Source organism: Balaenoptera physalus (assembly GCF_965194825.1).
Source record: "Balaenoptera physalus genome assembly, chromosome: 13".
NCBI classification, from domain to species: domain Eukaryota; kingdom Metazoa; phylum Chordata; class Mammalia; order Artiodactyla; family Balaenopteridae; genus Balaenoptera; species Balaenoptera physalus.
Genome location: NC_138892.1, coordinates 6,555,710 through 6,575,777, shown reverse-complemented (window position 1 = coordinate 6,575,777; position 20,068 = coordinate 6,555,710). Strand labels below are relative to the sequence as shown.

The window sequence follows — 20,068 nt, the reverse complement described above, 5'->3', positions numbered from 1 at the left end:
GTAGAACTCTGAGCTGAGGGACCGCACCACTGAGCTGCAGGGCAGGGCTCCCCAGGCCAGCACCACCTCCCAAGCCAGGGCGGCATGGAGCGGGCCCACAAAGTGCTGGGGGGATGGCTCAGTCAGAACAGGGGAGGGTAGGCAAGGAAATGCTTCAAATGCCACCAGAGTGACCCCAAGTGGCCGGCAACTGCCTCACTGGTTTCAGGCCAGGCAAGAGGCACTGGGCCTACGCCTGCCTGCTGCCTACATCCGGGCCACATGTCTGAGACCACCAGGCCCTCCTCCCTCCTCGGCACCTTTCTCCAGCTGACCTGAGAGGGGGTTGGTGCTGGGCAGCTGAATTTGTGCAGCAGCCCTGGCCAGCCTAGGCCGCCCCACCCCGCCCCTAGTCACACAGGTGCTGGCCTGACCCCTGGCACGGTGCTCACTGCTGCAGTCACTTAACCAGGCCCACCTGCCCAGACGATGGCACAGCAGCTGAATGACAAGTGGCCATGTCAGCCCAGGGAGCCTGGGTGGGGGCTTCACTGCCCAGGGCTACAGAAAGGCCTGTGGAACCTGTGCTGACCCTTCCCAGAAAGCCACGAGCCTGAGGTGTGTTATCACCCAGCATGCCGTGGAGGCCTCTGGGCCCGGGGCCTGCAGGGCAGCCTCAGCTCTGCAGAGGACAGCAAGATTTATCTGCTGGGAACTCTGTGGCCTCATCTGGCACACGCTTTCCAGGAGGTTCTAAAGGACCTCAGTGCCACCTCTTTGATCCAAACTCAGTTTTAGCAAACAATGAGGTCAGAAATAACCAGTGCTCTCAGCAAAGAGGTAATTTGAAAAAGGGGGCACTTGACAATGCCCCACCCCCGAATCAGGCACCTGCATACGGCATGGGGAAGTAAGTACAAACCTGGCCAGGGCACCTGAACCCGCCTGAAGGACCCCACCGACAGTGACCTCCACCTGCCCGTGTGCACCACTGGGGACACATAATGACCAGCACCTAACATCAGTTCTTCCCCTCATTTGGGGACCAAAGCACGTTTGTGGCAAAGGCTCCCCCTCTGGATCTTTCTGCAGCTCTGGCACCAGGGGGACTGATGATTCTCCCCAGAGATGACCTTGGGCCACTGCCCAGCAGAGCGCGGGCAGCCAGGGAGTGTCTGGAAAGATGGCCCTGGGGTTCCCTGCGAAGCCCCATCGGGGAGTCTCCCGGTGTCCCAGGTGGGGGCGTCCCAGCCCGTGCAGAGGACCAAGGGGACCTTTCCAGGGATTGAGGCTGCCCCAGTGCCCACCTGCTAGGCTTGCTCTGCAGAGCCTGGTCGCCGGTCTGGTTGATGCCCGTCAGGGTCACACCATCAGCAGTCTTCTTCTTCTCCCTCCGGCTGAGAGTTCGGTTCAGGTCTGCAGACCACTCCTGAGCAACGGGCACCGAGGGAGAGAAGTCAGGAAGTTCATTTGTTTGAGGCCACATCAGTCTAAAACACCGGCCAGCGAGCCAGTGGCCTGCCCCGCACACTTAGTGACGTCTAGCCTTGCTGCCTCTGCTCTCCCTTGTTTCCCAGCAGACCCCGGGCTCATGACACCCACCACTGACCCCTCCTCACTGTGCAAAGTGTGGACTCCTCAGGGGGCCTGGAGGTCAGCACCAGGCCCAGCCTGCAGGGACGGATGGATGATAAGAAGACTGGAGCCGACACTCAGGGATCCTGCATTCCAGTCCCAGGGAGCCTCCCCGTCCTACCCCTGTCCCTGTGGCACTCAGCCTCTGGACCCTCAGGCCCGCAGCAGCAGCCAGAGGCCTCGCCAGGTTTCCTCGCGCTTCCAAAGGAGACAGAGCCCACCCTCCGAGGGGCTTGGCATTCAGTGCTGAAGACTCTCCCATCCATGCCCTGAACTGTCAGTAGGGCAGGAGAGCTGGGCGTGGGGGCCTGAGCAAGCCTGCAGTGCGGGAAATGGGCCCTGGGTGCAAACAAAATCAGGGGCCCAGGGGAGCTCCCGCATCACTGCAGGGGCAACCCGGCCACTCAAGTCTCCAAGGAGCAGTGCCCTCCCCTGCCCAGGAACATCCTCCCCCATCTGAGCAGCGTGCTGGGGGCTAGCTAACAAAGCAAAGCAGTGTTTATCTCCCCAGAGGTTCACTATTTTTCCAGCATGTGAACAGGCTTTTATCAACTGCACTGAAAACACTGGGAGAAAAGCACGTGTGTGTACACATTTAATGAACTCTTCCCCCTGCCCCATTTCCACCCATTATCAAACAACTTTATCTGAATTAATATTTGGGGTGACTTGGAGCTTTGCTTTGAGTCATGAGCTTTGCTCATGTGTAGTTATGGAATTTCAAGGCTAGAAGCCACCTTAGAAACATTCAAGTCTAACCTGCCAATTTGTCAGATGAGGAAACCAACACCCAGAAAGAAAAGTGACTTGCCCACGCAGAGTTGGTGGCAGACCTGGGCCCTCAACCCCAAACTTAGGTCACCTATTTATTTGTTAATTATTTTCTTAACTGAAATAAGCTGAGAACTCAACTGGCACTCAGAATCCCCATAGTGACCTTTTTTAAAAATTTTTCTTGAATTTTTGAATTTTACTTATTTTTTACACAGCAGGTTCTTTTTTTTAATTTTAAAGAGACATGACAGCTGAATGCAACACATGAGTCTGAACTGTATCCTTTTGCCCTAATTACATTATTAGGACAACTGAAGAAATTTGAATGGAATCTCAGCTATCTATCTATCTATCTATTTATTTATGGCTGTGTTGGGTCTTCATTTCTGTGCGAGGGCTTTCTCTAGTTGCGGCAAGCAGGGGCCACTCTTCATCGCGGTGCGCGGGCCTCTCACTATCGTGGCCTCTCTTGTTGTGGAGCACAGGCTCCAGACGCGCAGGCTCAGTAGTTGTGGCTCACGGGCCTAGTTGCTCCGCGGCATGTGGGATCTTCCCAGACCAGGGCTCGAACCCGTGTCCCCTGCATTAGCAGGCAGATTCTCAACCACTGCGCCACCAGGGAAGCCCTACACAGCAGGTTCTTACTAGTCATCCCTTTTACACATATTAGTGTATGTATGTCAATCCCAATCTCCCAGTTCATTCCACCACAACCACCGCCCCCCCGCCAGTCTCCCCCCTTGGTGTCCATACGTCTGTTCTCTACGTCTGTGTCTCTTTTTCTGCCCTGCAAACAGGACCTTTTGAAATATAAATCCGTCCTGATGGGGTGGCTTCCAAGGGCCGATGTGATCAACACCAGGCCAACTCTGAAGGGAAGGGTCCGCTATTAACTTGGACAACAAAACAGCCTGGGCTACACTGTGGCCACGGTTCTTTAACCAGCACACGCTGTTAGAAGCAGGCTGCGGACGCCACACACAGACCCACCTGGGCTGAACACACACTGCAAGAGGTTTGGAATTCAATAAGTTAGCCATAAAATAGGAACTTACTTCATCCTTGTGGCATGGAAAATAAAAACAAATAATTTCATTAGAGAAAGGAAGCATGGTCCTGTAAGAGCTGCAAGCATGCACCACATGCAGGCATGGGTTCCCGGCCCGTGGGACCCACAGAGAGAAGGGCCACCATGGGCTCTGGCCAGGACACCCACCCCAGCAAGACTGCCTGTCAAGTCTTCCTTTCCAGACCATTCTGTTCTCTGGGTAGGGACGAACAACCCTAAAGGACCTGGGGGCTGGAGGGGATGCATGTCACAGGGGGTTTCCTGAGCCTCTCCTGAGAGCAGCAAACACTCCCCCACAGAGGAGAATCCAGGTGTGTGCACAAGTCCCATCACCAACTCGCTTCTTGCCCGTGTGCCATCACCAGGGGGAGGAGAGGCCGGGCTGTGCTGTCTCCTCTAGGTCCACTTCCACCTGGGAAGGCCCCGGGCCTCTGCTCTTGGTCCCTGTTGGGAGCAGGTGTCCTAAAGGCAGTGCAGGGGGAATGCTCAGCTGCAGGGACCCACACTTTCATCTGGAGGAGCTTTCTTGAGAAACTCCAGGAAACAGAGGCACAGGGATGCGGACTGAAAAAACTATAGGCTAGGACGGGGCCAAACAAGCTTCTGTGTGGTGGGCCCAGGGGCAATACCCAGTACGGACCAGGTCACTGAACCGCCAGCCACCAAGAAGATCGGGGCTGTTGTCATCCCCGTTTTACACATGGGAAAACTGAGTCACAGAAAAGGGCAGATGACTTACTTGCTCAGCATCCCACAGCTAGTAAGTGCTGAGGCAGGATCTGAGTGCAGCCTGGGCTCCAGCCGCTACCGAGTCAGCGGGGCCAGGTGGTTGGAGCCCAAGGCAGGGGGGCTGCCTCCAGCATCCTCCCCGGGGGAAGCAGCAACCATGGCCCTGTGGGGCCCTTCCCAGCCCCTGCTTCGCCACGAGGTGGGGAGAATCCTTTCCCTCAGAGAACAGGGCGGTGGGACTCGTGGCCGCTGCCTTCTCTGCTATCAGCAGGAGGCCAGGTGGGGCCTGGGGACCCAATTCTAGGGCTGGAAGAGTCTTGAGATCCCCAGGCCCTCGAATTTTGCATGTAAAGAAACTGGACAGCTTGGACCCATGAAAATGGGAAAAGAAGAAAGTTAATCCTACACCAAAGCTGGTTGAATTTATATAAGAAGATAAGGAAAAGCCCTCATGTGAAGGGTGAGAACAGCTACACACTGAGACCATGCTCCCCTCTCGTCCTGGACCAGAGGCTGCTGAGCCAGTGCTCTTGGCCCACCAGGCCTGGAATGCACTGTGGCCACTCCTTCCCTGGCCATCCCGCAGGGCTGAGCAGGGAACTGTGACTCCTGCAACTCCTGGGACTCACCACGAAGGGAATGCCAGATGCTCAACAAGTGACCGTCAAAGTTGTCAATTACAAAGAACATAGCTGCATCTTCACCAGGGATTCAGAAGGCCCTTTGGTGATCCTGAAGCCCCCCGGAACATTAAACATCCACTTGGTGTCTAGGGTAGCCACGTGTAAAGGCTGCCACATAAACAGGGCACAGGCCAGCTCTGAGTTGGATGGAGAAAGAACCGTGTATGACTCGACCCTGTGGGCCTAGGCCCCTCCCAGGCCAACAGGTCACAGGCAGAGCCTCCTCTCACCTCAAACTGTGGCCAGTTCATGGACATGCCTGGCCCGTGGTTGGCTCTGAACCACCTCAGGTCCTCCACCGCGTCGGCAGCTTTGATGCTCTGCTCCAGGTCTTGGTAAATGTTTTTGTAGCTAAATCAGAGAGAGAGAGAAGCGTGACTCTTTTCGAAGGAAGGGAAGGCCAGCCCTCAGCCTCGCCCAGGGCCTGCCCAGAGCTGGCGCTATGGTCTGCAGCCGCACGAGAGTCGACTTCACAGGGCAGACCAGACCCCTGCCCTGGCTCAGCTGGACGGTCATCTGGCCGTGATGCACACAGAATGGGGCAAACAACAACCATGGCGTGGAAGCCACAGCTTCAGCTTCTGACAAATCAAACCAGGTGGCAACAACCTGGCTTTGCTCTGTGTCAGATAATACAAAAGGTGCTGGCATCTGGGCTACATGGGCCACCAATCTGTGTGGTCCCATTCAACCAGGTCCAGAATTGAGTGTCAGAAAGCTCCCCCTCATCCCTTCAAAAAAGCAGGAAGGTTTACACTCAGCTGTGCAAAAACAGTAAACAAAGATTGGCCAGTGCTGTGGTGGCTGCAGACCCCACGAGCCACCTGGGGGGGACTCCTGCTTCTGCGTGACCGCTCAGAGCAGCTCGCCTCCCTAGGAAGCTGACCGTGTCAGACAGGAGTGTGACCAGCGCGGGTCCTGGTGTTTTCACTTCTAGTCTGTACGGCTAGCAAGTCAGTTACCCTCTCTGGGCCTGGCCTCAGTGTCTTCCTTCACTGAGTGTGCATAATGCCACCTGTTATGGGGTGAACTGTGTCTTCCAAAAAAGATCATGTTGGAGTCCTAGGCCCCAGTACCACGGAATGGGGCCTTATTGGGAAATAGGATCTTTACAGAGGTCATCTGTAAATTAAAAAACCACCTTTTTATAAAAAGGGGGAAATTTGGGTACAGAGACAGAGGGAAGACAACGTGAAGACACAGAAGACGGCCATGTGACTGGAGTGATGCGTCTCATCTACAAGTCAAGGAAGGCCAAGGATTGACCCCAAACACCAAAAGCTGGAAGAGGCAAGGAAGAGTCCTCCCCTAGAGCAGAGCCGTCAGAGGGAGTGAGGCCCCGCTGACACCTTGATTTCAGAAGCGCAAGAGAAGAAATTTCTGTTGTTCTAGGCTGCCCAGGTTTTGGTATTTCATTATGGCAGCCCTAGAACACTACTACACCATCTCCTCCCCAGGGTGGCTTGGAGGACTAAGGGAAGCAAGGCACATCAACCGAGGACACGCCCTCGCACGATGGGAGTTACTCCACCCGCAGAAGAGCCTGGCAGCCCCAGCCCTGCGCCAGCCGGCGGTGCAGCCTTGGGCAAGTCCCTTAACCACGCCAGCCTGCTCCCTCATCAGCAAGATGGGGAATACTGCCCCTCCTTCATAGACACTCATAAGGACCCATTAGTTGTTGCCAGAGGAGCTGAACAATAATTGTTGCTTTTGATGTTTTTCCTATTAGAAGGAGACAAAAGGAATGTAATTTCCTATTCACGACAAGCTTTAACTTGTGAGTCATTTCTAAATGGCTCTGCTATGTGGATGACAGAAGTCTACGTCCAGGGTTAGCACGGGCCTCTGCCCCGACGAAGGTGTCATGGGACCAAAGACAAGGAAAGTACGGAAGGAATATCACAGCCTCGGCGTCTCCGTTCAGAACCGAGTCTCTGAGGGTCTGTGCTGCCCGCGGCCCAGAACCACTGGAAGTCAAGGAACAAGCTGGCAGCCAGTTGCTCTGGATTGAAAGGACCTCGTAAAGGTCCTCAAAGAAAGGCCATCCCGGGGGCAGGGTGTGCCAGCCCCGGAACTGCTCGACTCGCTCCCGGGTTGATTTCAAATGTGCAACTGTGGCGGGTCCGAGCCGCGGCCCTCCCTTCCTGCCCAGACGCAGAGGACTGCACCCAGAGCTGGCAGAGAGTGGCAGGCGGCTATCCGACTCAGGCCAGCGAGCAGCCGTCCCAGGCAGCAGGACACTGCATGGCCGCAGGCAGCCTCGGCCAAAGGGCCCTCCCTGGGCAGGGGAACTTAAGACCTTCTGACAAGCACTGCCACCCCAAGGCTGGAGAGCAGCAACCGATCTTTATTCCAAAGCAACTTTCCGCTGACTTCCCCGGGATGTGCTTTTCAGCTAAGGGACACTTACCTGGCCACGTTCGACAGGTCTAGGTGCTTCTGAACTTCCAGCAGAACTTCCCGGAAGAAGCGCAGGCGCTTCTCCTCAAACTGCTGGCACTGCTCAAACACCTGCTCCATGCCCTCCATGTACTGCGGCGTGCCCTGGCCCAGCTCCTTCAGGGACTTCTCGTACTTCTCTTTGGTCTACGAGAAAGTGCAGGCACACGAGTTGAAGACTAACTTCCACTCAGCCCGCTTCCCTCTGACCGAGAGCGAGCGAGCCCGGCTCTGCACTGCCCTGTCCCTCGCCCGGCCCTTGTCCCCCTCCGCCACTTCTGAATCCATCGGCATCTAGACTCCTCCTCAGGCGACCCCGCGTCCAAGAAGCACCCGATCTATCGCCTTTGCCCCGCAAGCTCCTGCCCAGAGGACTCACGCCCCACCTCTGCTCCTGACGGGGCAGCCACCCAATCCGGCCGTGAGACAGCCCTCCGCACTCCACACGCCAGGCCCCCCCGGCTCATCTTGGATGCTCTCCCCACCACCAATGTCACCCTTGGGGAAAGCTGCTCCGTCCCCCAGCCGCCCCAGATTCCAAAACCCAAAGAGCACAAGCTCCAGAGTCTGATAGAATTCCAAGTTCAAGTCCCAGCCCCTCCACTTCTGAAATGCAAATCACACTCCTGGCATCTGCCAGGGCTCTCAGCTGGTGTAAGACCGAAACAGGTAGCCACTGGGGAAGAGGCGGTCACTTGGAGCCCAGTGTGCGTGGCCTCGAGCCCCACGTCACTTGCCCGTGTCCTCTCTCCCACGGGGAAGGGCTGAGCCTCGGATCTTGCCCACAGCAGCAGTGGCTCGACAGTTACCTTAAAGGCGAGATCACAGGGCTCCGAGCGCCAGACAGACCCGTGGCCAAAGCCTGTGCCGCTCGTTTTCTGGGAGCTTCGCTTTCCTTCTCAGAAAACGGAGTACTTCTACTTCACAGTATCCGGATACTCAAATGAGGTGACAGACAAGGACACCAAGCAGCACCAAGGCGTTCAGAAGGGTCCTCGTCCCCTTTCCTCCAGCCCAAGACATCCCCAACACGGCTGTTCCTCCCCAGACTGTCCTCAAGAAGGGGTTTTACCAGAAAGAAAATATGAGTATAGGTATGCCCTATTCTCAAGGGTGTCTAGGGACAGTGTGTCATGTCTTTAGCCTAAGAGCCACGGCTAAAGTTAGCACGTTTACCTCGCAGGGATGTGCCCGGGGTCAGTAAACCCATGCAGTCTTCCCTGCACCCCACATCGTTTTTTTGTTTGTTTTTTGTTTTTAATATTTATTTATTTATTTGGCCACATCAGGTCTTAATTGCGGCCCATGGGATCTTTGTTGTGGCATGCGGGATCTTTTTAGCTGTGGCATGTGGGATCTTTTTTTAGTTGTGGCATGCGGGATCTTTTTAGTTGCGGCATGGGGGATCTTTTAGTTGCAGAATGCGGGATCTTTAGTTGCGGCCTGTGGGATCTAGTTCGCTGACCAGGGATTAAACCCGGGCCCCCTGTATTGGGAGCGCAGAGTCTTAGCCACTGGACCACGAGGGAAGTCCCCCTACCCCAACATGGTTTTGATAGTTGGTGGGACCATCAAAGTGATGGTAGCCTCCGAGGGTAAAGTTAGGGATGGCAGGGCTGGGGCCGCTCATTTATCACAAGTCTTTTCCACTATCAAGACCCTGAAAAATGGGGGTTGATCGCGGATGGGTGGGCTGGTCACCTAGGAACTTTGCTTTTCTGTTCCTGACGACAGCGTGGGGCCTTCTGAGGAAGGAATGAACCCTCCCTGAGCTTTTGCGGGACCCCGTGCTTTTAAGACCAAGCCCTGGCCTCAGGGCCCGGCCCCTGCCGCCTCTAGAGCAGCTTCTCTGCCCCCATTTGGGATCCAAGTCCACTCGCCACCTCCCCTGCTCCTCTCCCAGACGACTTTCTCTGACTCATGCCCTGGAAGACTCCCCTTTATGCTCCAAAGAGACCCTCTTCTTGAAGCCTTCCCCAACCTCCAGAGAGCAGGCCTGCCCACCCCCGGAGCCCCCACCTCTGCCCCTCACCCCTCGCCTGCTATCTTTGGTTCCTTGTTCTCTTCTAAGCCTCCTGCCTTGGCTGGGCTTGGGTCCTCTGTGACCCCAGAAGAAGGTCATCCCTGCCAGAGTTTGGGCATCCCCAGCGGGAGCAGGGCTCCACAGCTGCTCTGGTTATTCATCATCAACTGCCCGTGCCTATACGTGCGAGGCCCCTCGCAGCAGCTCGAGCTCAGACGCCCAGAGACAAGCAGCTGTGGGTTCAAACACTATAGTGGTGCCATCAGAGTGACACAGAGCAACCACTTCTTGGGCTCCTTCACCATTCGGTAACCTCCCAGGACCCCTGGTGGTGGCGGGGGGGCTTCACCCGGCCTGTGCTCACGAGCAGCCCCGTCCCAGCACAGGCCAGGTAGAGAGCACGGTCATTGGTCATCGCCATTCGGGGAACTGCTAGCACAGAGAAAGTTCCCAATAAATACTCACGGGGTGAAATGAGAGGCAGCCCCCCCCCCTCCCCCAGTGTGTACTGCGATGCTCAGCACGGAAGGTGAGAGGCCCCCCCGACGGCGCTGCGAGATGCAGGCGCTGCCTGGCCCACACGCAACACAGAGGACGTGTGCAGCCGGTTGGTGCTGGTTCTTAGAAACTGCTGAGAAGGGCAGCGGGAGTGAGCTGCCCTCCTCTCCGGGCCAGCTCTCCGCCTACAAGGACCATCGTGCCCCGAGGTCACCGGCCAGACCACAGGGGCAGGGAGGGAACCCTCTACAAAGCGCCCTGGTCATCCTGACACGTGCCTTACGTCTGACCTCAGGCCCTGGGTTTGTTGTGCCAGCGTATCAGTTTGGCGGAGTCTGTGCTGGGTGGTTGTAAAACATGAAAGGCACGCACCACTCTCTCTTTCACACACACACACCTGGGTATGGAGATGCCTCATCTCTCCTCTAGGCACTTTCCTGGGCACCCGATTCCCTGTGTACCTGATGAAGGCAGCCCCGAGAGTCCCCCGAGCCTGTGTTCCTTGAGTCCAGGTGCCCCCCACATTCAGCAGGTGGTCCCAGGTTCCTCACCTGATCCCACGGAGGAGGCCCCCAGGCTGCTCCACAACCCCAGATTCCTGGCTCAGGCCCAGTCTTAGAGACAGGCGCGGGCGTGGAGGGATTCTCCCCGAGGGATTCTGACACTCGCTCTGAGCAACGAACTCCCCTCTCCCACCCTCCTTGCTATGCGAGGAGCACTGGAGAGGGCACGGCCTCTCCCACGCTCACATCACTGGGTGGCACCTGACTGAACCTCTCCGAGGTTCCTCCGTTTCCTACGTCACAAAACAGAGATGACACCACCTAATTCCCTGGGGCTCAGCGATGCTCATCTGAGGCCCGAAAAGGTGGGCAGGTCGTAACACATCAGCTCGGGGCTCCTGCTTCCCCTTTCGGGGTCACGACCTATTCCTGAAGCGCACCTCCTCTCTAACGTCATCTTTTTCTCCAAATCCAGGCTGGGACTCTCTTCCGTGAACACTGCAGCAGGGCAGGCCCTTGACACGGGCAGCCTCCGGCCGCCCAGCCCTTAGAACAGAGCAAAGGAGGAGGGTGGGGCTGGGGGCCAAGCTGGGAGCCAAGGGTACAGGCCCAGAGCCTTGCTCACGTCGGCCCGCCCCTCCCAGGCTCTCGAACCTTCTCCCGGTGGCTCCCTGCCACAACGCCCCAAGCGCCTCACTTTGCCTGCGTTGCAAGGGCGCCGGCCGTCTGGTCCTCATAACCCTCCGAACCAGCTCGCCCATCAGCTCCCCGCTGTTGACATCCACAACTCGTGTCCTGCACAAGCTCTTCCCTCCCGCTGCCCCACTGCCCTGGCCCCCGCGCACAGGAGTCACCCGTGGCCCCTGCCTAACCAGAACTCGGTTCTGCCCTGGTCCTGAGGCGGGCACTAATGGCTGTGGTAAGGTGAGGCGTGACCCTGAGGGCAGGAATGTGTTTCATTGACGCAGCCGTCTGTCCGAGCATCCGACCAAGCAGCGACGAAGGTACACTGCGTGCCAGACACATGAACGGGTGAGGCGTGTGCTCTCAATATGTAAAGAGAAGTGCACGATTTACCTTAAGAACATCTTGCTTGCTTTTTTCTACTTTGTCTTGCAATTTCTTAAGCTGTTCAGGGTTGAGGGATGGATCCGCTTTGCTGTTGGTTTCTCGTGATATTGCCAGCTTCTCCTCTTTGCACGCTGCGTGGTAGGCTTTCTTTGCTGCTTCTACCTACAGGGAGAATGAGTTCCTGAACACCACGTTTAAAGTTCAAAATCCTCGCTAGAGGTTACACAGACTGTGGGAAGTGCTTGCGCTCTCAAGAGGAGAGGAAAGAGCAGGTACAAAGCTGTATGTTCAGTATAATTACAACAAGTAAAACAAAGGAGTTCATTCACCCACTGCTGGCGGAGCGCCTGCTTTGCTGTCAGGAAACATGTAGGCAGCAGGCGTACAGTGCCAGTCAAAAACCTGGGCTCTCATGGAGCTTACCGTCTAGCTGGGAGAGGCAACCCCAAGAAACAGTTCAAGTACACAGTAAATTAGAAGGTGGCAAATGCCAAGGAGGAGAATAAAGCAGGGAGGAGAGGCAGGTGCAGTGGGTGGGTCTGGGCTGGTAGAGCGGTCCATGGAACGGTTAGAGAAAACCACGCACACAACATGGAGCAAGAATGTGACGGAGGTGTGGATCTGAGGCAAGAGCCGCCAGGCAGCTGGAAACCTAACGCAAGAGGAGAGTAATGTTGGGAGGCAGGGTTATGGGCACATTCCACACACACACACGTGTATATATAGATATGGATGTGTGTGTATGTGTGTGTATATATGTAATTTAATAGACACTTCTTACTTGAGCCAAAGTCACAGATTTCATTCTAGAGAAGAAAGATGAGTTTGTAACCACTGCCTCATGAGGGGGATAGTGTCATTACAAATGGAAGCAGAGACAAGAAGGAAGGGAAAGGAGACGTGGCAAAAGCCAAGGCACAGAGCACAGAAGGAAAGCCTGTTGTTACAACCTGAAGACAGAGGTCTGTTCTGGGTGATTCTGAGAAGGAGGAAGGCGGTGCAGCTCCTGAGAAAAGCCAGTGGCGGGAGTGGGGTTGGAAGGAAGTGGCGTGTCCACCCCGAGCCCGGGCGGACCAGGCTGTAGGTCCTCACGTGCTGAAGGCTGGGGGGTAGGTATGACAGCCTCCAGCAAGCCAAGGCTGGGTGAGACTCAATGGTTTCCATTTGCTACTTTTACAAAAATGAGTATCAGTATCATTGCAAATTTGAGAGAAAAACCCATACAAGAGAAAGAACAATTTAAAATTATCCTTTTTACTAGTCCAAATGGACTTTTAAGTCTCTGTAATAGACAATTTCCCAGGGTTGGGGGAGGCATTGTTAGTGGTTAAGAGCTGGGGTTTTCCATCTAGGATATTAATTACTAGCTCCTGAGTGCTACCAAGAGCTCTTCTAAAACTGTGCTATTCAAAATGTAGTCCTTAGACCAGTGGGCGTGGCATCACTTGGGAGATTATTAGAACTGAGCATTAATAGGCCCCGCTTCTTTTTGTTTTTGTTTTTGTTTTTGGCAGTGCCACGTGGCATGTGTGATCTTAGTTCCCCGACCTGGGATCAAACCCAGGTCCTCGTCAATGTAAGCACGGAGTCCTAACCACTGGACCACCAGGGAAGTCCCATAGGCCCCACTTCGGACCTACTGAATCATTATATCTGGAGGTGGGGCCTGGGAATCTGGGTTTTAGCAAGTTGCTTAAATTTAAGAAGCACTATTCTGCAATAGTTTAACCTCAGATAACCTTTGGCAACTGTGGATTTAATTTTTTTTTTAACTTTTTTTTTTGAAGTATAGTTGATTTACAATGTCATTCCAATCTCTGCTGTACAGCAAAGTGACTCAGTTTTACACAGATATACGTTATTTTTTTAATATTCTTTTCCATTATGGTTTACCCCAGGAGATTGGATATAGTTCCCTCTGCTATACAGTAGGACCTTGGTGTTTATCCATTCTAAATGTAATAGTTTGCATCAATTTAATATTCTTGATAGACCAGAAGGTTCATGACATGGAGTTATTGGGAAAAAAAAAAAAAAGAGAGAGAGAGAGAGTTTGGGTTTTGAGTTCTACGCCCTGTGTGTGGTTTTCATCCTGTTTCCAAGACTGGGAAATGGGTTGATAAGGATTATGTAAAGGAGGCACATAAAGCACTCAGCGTCTTGAAAATGGGTAAACGTTAGGCACCACAGGCTCCGGGCCTGAGCGCGGGCCTTTGTCTACCAACTGCAGCATTCTGTGCCTAAAGCTGAGGCAGGAACCCCTGGGAGTGCAGGAGGGGGCGCTGCAGGTGGGAGGCCTGGCCAGCGAGAAGCAGGCTGCAGGGGCCAGGCAGGGGCCTGCAGGAGGGATGCACCTCTTTCAGCTTCTTGGCCCAGGGCTTCTGTGCCTTCCGAAAGCCATCTTCGGCTTCTTTGGTCTCCTTAAAGCCTCCCATCATTTGCTTGTGAAAGGCCTCCTTCTGCCAGTTCTTGATCTTCTCGAAGTCCTCATTCATCAGCGAGGCCTTCACCTCCAGGTGCAGCTCGCTCACCTTCTCTGCCTCGGACATGACGGCCACCCAGGCCTTCTCCACCGTCCCGTACTGAGGCCCTGGCACAGGAGAGAAGCGGGTGGGTTACTCGGCACTGCGGGGCCCAGACAGGCCCTGGGGGAGGGGATTTCCTCTATTAACCTCCCTCAGCTGTTGGGATGGGGTTTTAGGCCGGCAGTCTGGCTGCCCGGCGGGGAGGTTTCCTTTTGGTTGTTTCAGATATTTTTCTCTCAGTGCCGTTCCTTTTTCAGTTCCTGGGATGAAGAAAAGAATAAGGAACTGAAGCTGGATCTGTTCTTTTGTTAGGGAAACTGGGGGATTACACACATTTCCTTTCTGTAAAGTCACTGAGCTCTTGAAAAACTCAAGTTTCTTCATCTTGGAAGTTTTGACTTGCTTAAGGTTGGCTAGAGAAGGAGGGCCTTCTGAAATGAGCTGACCTCTCTGCCAGGCCACTCTGAGCCCACCCGCGTGGGCTCCTGCTGGCCCCCTGGCTCCCGCTCCACTGGACCACAAGTTCTCCCAAGGCCCATTCATTCCATGCAGAGCAGGACCCTGAGAACTGCTTGTCGAATGAAGGACTGTCTCCTCAGCAGAATGGAAGCTCTGTCCTGGGGAAGGAGAGGAGGAGACAGGAATCTACTCTGGCCCAGACAGAATTCTCTAGATAGCAGTGTGGGGTTGCCTGGGTCACCCCACTCACTGTTCTCAGGAAGAAAACTCCTAATCTGGCCCGTCATTTTGTTGAGGGTGTGGCGTGAGGTGATGGAGGGAGAGACGGGCTATGACAGAAGCTGAGGATGGAAATAGGAAGACCCAGCGCCTGCCCTCAAGGCGCTCCCGGGCGTCAATGACTGTTGGAGCCGGGTAATGACACAGAGAGGCGTGGTGTGTGGGTGGGTGAGTGTGTGCGTGTGTGTGTGAGTGTGCGCGTGCATGCATGAATAAACGTAGAACATTAGCCCCTCTGAACCTCTAACCCCTCATGTCTACAAAACGAGCAGCTCCCTGTCCTGCCTAGGTCTTGTGGCAGGATCCACAAAGTGAGCGGGCAAGAGTGCTTTATGAACCTCAGGTTCTGAATAAACAGAACGGGCGGCGCTGACAGCTGGATCCTAAGAGAGGGGATTCAGGCAGGTGGAAATAAAATAACAACAGCTACCGCTTCCTGAGGGGGCTGGCTCATCCCCAGTCACCCCTCACCCAAGCGCGGCTGCCCCACTCCCTGGCACCCACTCTGTACCATGGCACTGTGCTAAGCTCCACAGAAAACCCGTTTCAGCAACAGGTGAAAGACGGGCAGCTGCTCTAGACCCAACTGAAGTCGCCGGGGGGCCCCTCGCCCTAGCCTGGTTTCCCCTGGTCGGCTCCCCTGAGGACAGTCAGTCACGGTAGAAGAGTCTGCCCCAAAACATACCCTGAGAAAGCCCCGCTAACCCACTTCTGTCCCAGGACGTCCTGTAATCAATCGAGCTCCCCCTCTACTGCTGGGAAGTGCGTTCTGAGCACAGTCCGTATCCACAGCAGCATTGTCACTAAGCTCTAGAATCTTCTGAGTTTTTGCTAGGGAGGGAGGGGAGGCAAAACCTGCATCATACGACACCTGTAGTTATTCCTGTTAAAATTCAATATTAGAAAGCCTGCCCGATGTCGCCATCTAGGCTTATCTGACTTGCTACTTGGCCAGGCTTACAAATAAACAGCCGGAGTGTCAGACACCACGGTGCTGAGCAGCAAGGCCTTTGACCAGATAGGAGGCTACTCAAGTCTGGGCCCCAAAGGAGCCGTTCTTTGTTAACTCGGCAAGCGCAGCACGTCCTCTGGACAACAAGGACTGCCACAGGAGTCTTGGATGCTGTCCGAGGACAGGAGTCCTGTGTCCCCAGGAAAGGGGAGGAAAGCTCATGCAGCCTATGCTGCCGGGTGACGAATCACAGCCCCCCGAAACTGTGAGACAAACTCCTGCCCCGATCTTCCAAGAGAGGAAACTGGCTCAGAAAGGGTCGACGATTTGCCCTGGGTGCCTGGGGCTGAGACGCCCCGAGCGGTGGCCTCCCTACCCTTGTCCACAAGCTGCCTCCAGCGCCGGGCCCACTCGGTGAGCTGCTGCGCGTACGCCTTCTCGATGCGCGCCCGCTCGTGCAGGCAGTTCATGAGGTCGCTGCACAGGCGGTGGCCATCCTCGATCCGCTTCACGGTCCGCTTGTAGTTCCCGACCTAGGAAACAGAGCCACGCTGTGAGGCCTGGGGCCGCGGCTGCAGAAACGGCTTCCACGCCAGCCCGGCTCTCGGGTGCTCATGCCCCCCTCCTGTTTCAAAGGCACCCTGCGTTGCTAGATGACCAGCTCCCCGTTTTTATCACTAGCAGAAACACGCAAAACAGTGATTCGGAGCTTCTCAATGTCCATGCGGCCGGCGTCCATGCTCTGACCCGTGGGTCAGGGAGGGAGACAGGCCAGAGTGGGAAGGGCTCTGATGGAGGGAAGCGAGGGGCTGAGGGCACCCGGAGGGCATCTCACGCAGCTTCCCAGAGTGGGTAATGTCTAACTAGAAAGATGAAAAACAACAAAAACAGAAAAATAATTTTTTAGTAACTCAGATTAAAATGATTTTATAATTAACATTATAGACTCTTGGCTAAAGGCCTTTTGAGCATTACTGGAATAAGCAGGTTTTCAGGTGCCGACTGCTGAGATGTCATCCCATGCTAGATTACTATTACTTCCCAATTAGAGCAACAAACACTATTTCCCACTTTCTGAGCACATGCCAGGCACCACAGTAGGTGTTCTACACCCCCAACATTGCCACTGCCCTAATGAGTAGGAATAACTGTCCCCATCTTAAGATGAGGAAACCAAGGCTCAGGGAAGTTACACTGTTTTCTAAGATCCCACAGTCGCAGTCCTAGAGGCTGGGCTGCAGCTGAAAGCAGGTTTTCAAATGGTTCCAGGTAGGAGTCTCGATGGCAAAGCTCACACTCTTATCTGCTTTGACGAGAGCCAAGGTGAGGCTTGATTACTTTATCTCACATATGACAGGAGAGTTAGCTTATCTATATTATAAATAATAAAAGAGTCATTGAGAAAATATTAGCGGCTAATTTGGAGTGAAAAATCAAAGTGTTCCATATGTTCCATTCATTGACCTGCTGATTAGAAAGGATACCAGGTAGCTGATACTGGAGCACTTGGAGGAAATATGACAGAAAAATGATCAACTGTATTTTCAACCCTTTCCTCCCAACTGTCTCCAAAAACTGTAGTCACCTTTTTGTCAGTTTTTCCGTTTCTAAATGTCTCTGCCTGGCTAATCACTCTCATATTTCATCTCCATTTAGAGTCAGTCTGGAAGCTCCTGGAGAATATGGAGGACTAGTTCCCACTTCTACAGAAAAGGTCACAGTCCTCTCTCTGCCACGTAGCCTGTTTAACTCTGACTTATGAACAGTTCAAACTGCCTGAGTCCCTCCCATCTTGTGCTGAGTTAGCCAGGTGAAGAAGAGGCTACACTGGAGTGGCAGGAAGACCTTGCAAAGAGACAGAACACATGGAGATGGGCATCGGGAGGAAAGGGGACTGTGCTCCCCCCAGGAAGGGCTGTCCCTGAGGACAGAGCTCTGAACAGGCTGAGATGACCCACTCCCGTGGGAACCAGAACGCTGGGGAGCAGCGAGGATCCCTGGCAGGCAGGTGGTCTGGGCGGGCTTCTCCAGAGGTCTGCTATGATTCCCAGCAGTCTTGCTGAAGTGCGCAAACAGCTCTCAGGCCCCACCATCAGTCATCGTTTCCTCCACAGACCCCTCCCGCCCAGGCGTGGCCTGGCTGCTATCCCCAGCAAGGAGAGCAGGTCAGCAGCTCACCAAAACACAGAAGGCGAACCGGAGTTTTCAACTCCATCCTTCAGCGGCCCCTTTTTAGGAAGGAGAAAGCAAGCATTTCACAACCAATTAGAAGTGACATCACATGTTCACTTCCCTTAAAATAGGGCCTTGCTGTCATTTTGAAATTTACAGCAGGATGAAAAAAATAACCAACAAAACACAACTCAGTATTGCTGAGCTGGTGGCAAGAAGAGCTAAGATAATCACAGCTCAATACAGACTTGACAGCCGACAGGAAACCACGATGTAGATCTGGTTTTCATCCCACTGTTACCAACAATATTCAAATTGGCAATCAATATTAAAATATGTTGGCTCTCCAGAAACCTGCCCGCCTCTCTGATTTTCAAAACCCTTGTAAAAAGATTTAGGGAAAAGAAAAGGATATTTCTTAACAAGGTACACATTGGTACAGCCCATCAACACATACCATAGATACTGTTCTTATTTATGTATTTGTTTTATTTATTTATTTAACATCTTTATTGGAGTATAATTGCTTTACAATGGTGTGTTAGTTTCTGCTTTATAACAAAGTGAATCAGCTATACATATACATATATCCCCATATCCCCTCCCTCTTGCGTCTCCCTTCCACCCTCCCTATCCCACCCCTCTAGGTGGTCACAAAGCACCGAGCTGATCTCCCTGTGCTATGCGGCTGCTTCCTACTAGCTATCTATTTTACATTTGGTAGTATCCATATGTCAGTGCCACTCTCTCACTTCGTCCCAGCTTACCCTTCCCCTTCCCCGTGTCCTCAAGTCCATTCTCTATGTCTGCATCTTTATTCCTGCCCTGCCTCTAGGTTCTTCAGAACCATTTTTTTTTTTTTAGATTCCATATATATATGTGTTAGCATACGGTATTTATTTTTCTCTTTCTGACTTACTTCACTCTGTATGACGGACTCTAGGTCCATCCACCTCACGACAAACAGATAATGTTCATATTTAAATGACAGCTCTTGAAATCTGAAAAGCAGCAAGGAATACGAAGGTTGCTCCTGGAAGCATGCGTTTTAGGTTTAAATGCCGGGGGGGTGGTTCCTGCAGGCTGGACCTATCAGGTGGAGAGAGCGGAGTCCTCCTCCTTTCCAGAGTCCTCCAGAAACCAGTCTCCCGCCTCCCTCCACCCAATCACCAAAAGGCCTGCCTTGGGCTCACCAGGAGCCCGACCAGTCCTGCCGTCCTCCCGGGAATCTGAGTCGCTCTACCCTTTTCTACCCTCAGTGCCCTTCACCTGGGCCCAGAGGCCCCTTGCTGCCCGCCGTCCTCCCAGCTGCCTGTGAGTCTGGATCTCATCATTCCTCTGGCTTTCCTCTGCCCCAGGCCCTGAGAATCCAGCGTCACACAAGCCTTGGTTTCAGTCAGCTAAGACGAGTCTGGGGCTGGAGTTGCAGACATCCCCTGGCAGAAACTGCGTAATCAGGAATCAGAGCAGAGACAGTGGGCTCTGCCTAAAAACCAGCAGGTTTATAATTACAGGGGTGCTGGGAAGGACTGTTCAAACAGGTCGCACCAGTTCCTCATTTATCCTCTGGGTGTAAACAGTCTGGAACTGCCTTTCACAAGGACGCTGGAGAATGTTTGCTTCTCCGACTTTACAGCCTACTTACCTTGGCCAACTCCATTCTGTGGAACACAGTGGCCAAAGGCAACAGGAAAGCTGGAGGATTTCCGCAGGTCAGTGGGACCCCTGGGATCCCAGGTGGATGAGAGGGAGTGCGAATGCGGACGTGCAGCTCCTCCCACCTGTTGGCCCCCAGTGCCAGTGCTGGGCCCCCGTGCCAGCTCAGTTACCATTACCTCTGTGAACTGCGGGCTCAGGTCAGAGAACCTATGGGGTCACCTCACGTACATCTTCCATGTTATTCCTTTTACCCTTCTCTTTGGTCGGTGACCAGCGAGCCCATCTCGCAGACAAATTGCGTGATTACAACCAAAGTCCCAGGGTGAAACCAGTGGCCCAGGTGAGAAGGGAACCGGCAGGGACACCCCAAAGCTCACGCTCTCCCACCCCGTGCTGCCTTGGCCCTGAGGCACGAGCCTCTTCCCTCCAGTGGCTCATCTCAACATCACCGAGAATCCCTGTGGACTCTGGATGCCCCCAGGAACCCCAGCGAGCTTCTGGCTGTCTCACTCTGACTTGATGCACAACACAGAGGGTGCTCCGAGGCCTGCGGCCCGGACCGCCCTGCCCTCCCCCCGCCAGCCCCTCTGCCCATGCCGCCCCCAGACGGCCTCACTGC

General features: G+C 54.2%; 1 protein-coding gene and 2 long non-coding RNA genes across 7 annotated transcripts in view; 2 read left to right on the top strand and 1 right to left on the bottom strand.

Annotated features, from left to right (window-relative positions):
• Positions 1-20,068, top strand: part of LOC309641080 — a 349,060-nt gene that overhangs the window by 167,929 nt on the left and 161,063 nt on the right. The gene's annotated exons all lie outside the window — the stretch shown is intronic.
• Positions 1-20,068, top strand: part of LOC309641093 — a 299,958-nt gene that overhangs the window by 151,859 nt on the left and 128,031 nt on the right. The window lies entirely within an intron of this gene.
• PACSIN2 (protein kinase C and casein kinase substrate in neurons 2) overlaps positions 1-20,068 on the bottom strand; it is a 135,690-nt gene that overhangs the window by 7,263 nt on the left and 108,359 nt on the right. For all 5 annotated transcript variants that reach the window (XM_082420629.1, XM_082420632.1, XM_082420630.1 and 2 more), the window contains 6 exons: positions 15,995-16,151; positions 13,758-13,993; positions 11,410-11,565; positions 7,280-7,455; positions 5,100-5,220; positions 1,287-1,408 (listed from right to left, as the gene is read on the bottom strand). In XM_082420629.1, the coding sequence (XP_082276755.1) occupies positions 1,287-1,408; positions 5,100-5,220; positions 7,280-7,455; positions 11,410-11,565; positions 13,758-13,993; positions 15,995-16,151 (968 nt within the window). The remainder of the gene's footprint in view (positions 1-1,286; positions 1,409-5,099; positions 5,221-7,279; positions 7,456-11,409; positions 11,566-13,757; positions 13,994-15,994; positions 16,152-20,068) is intronic.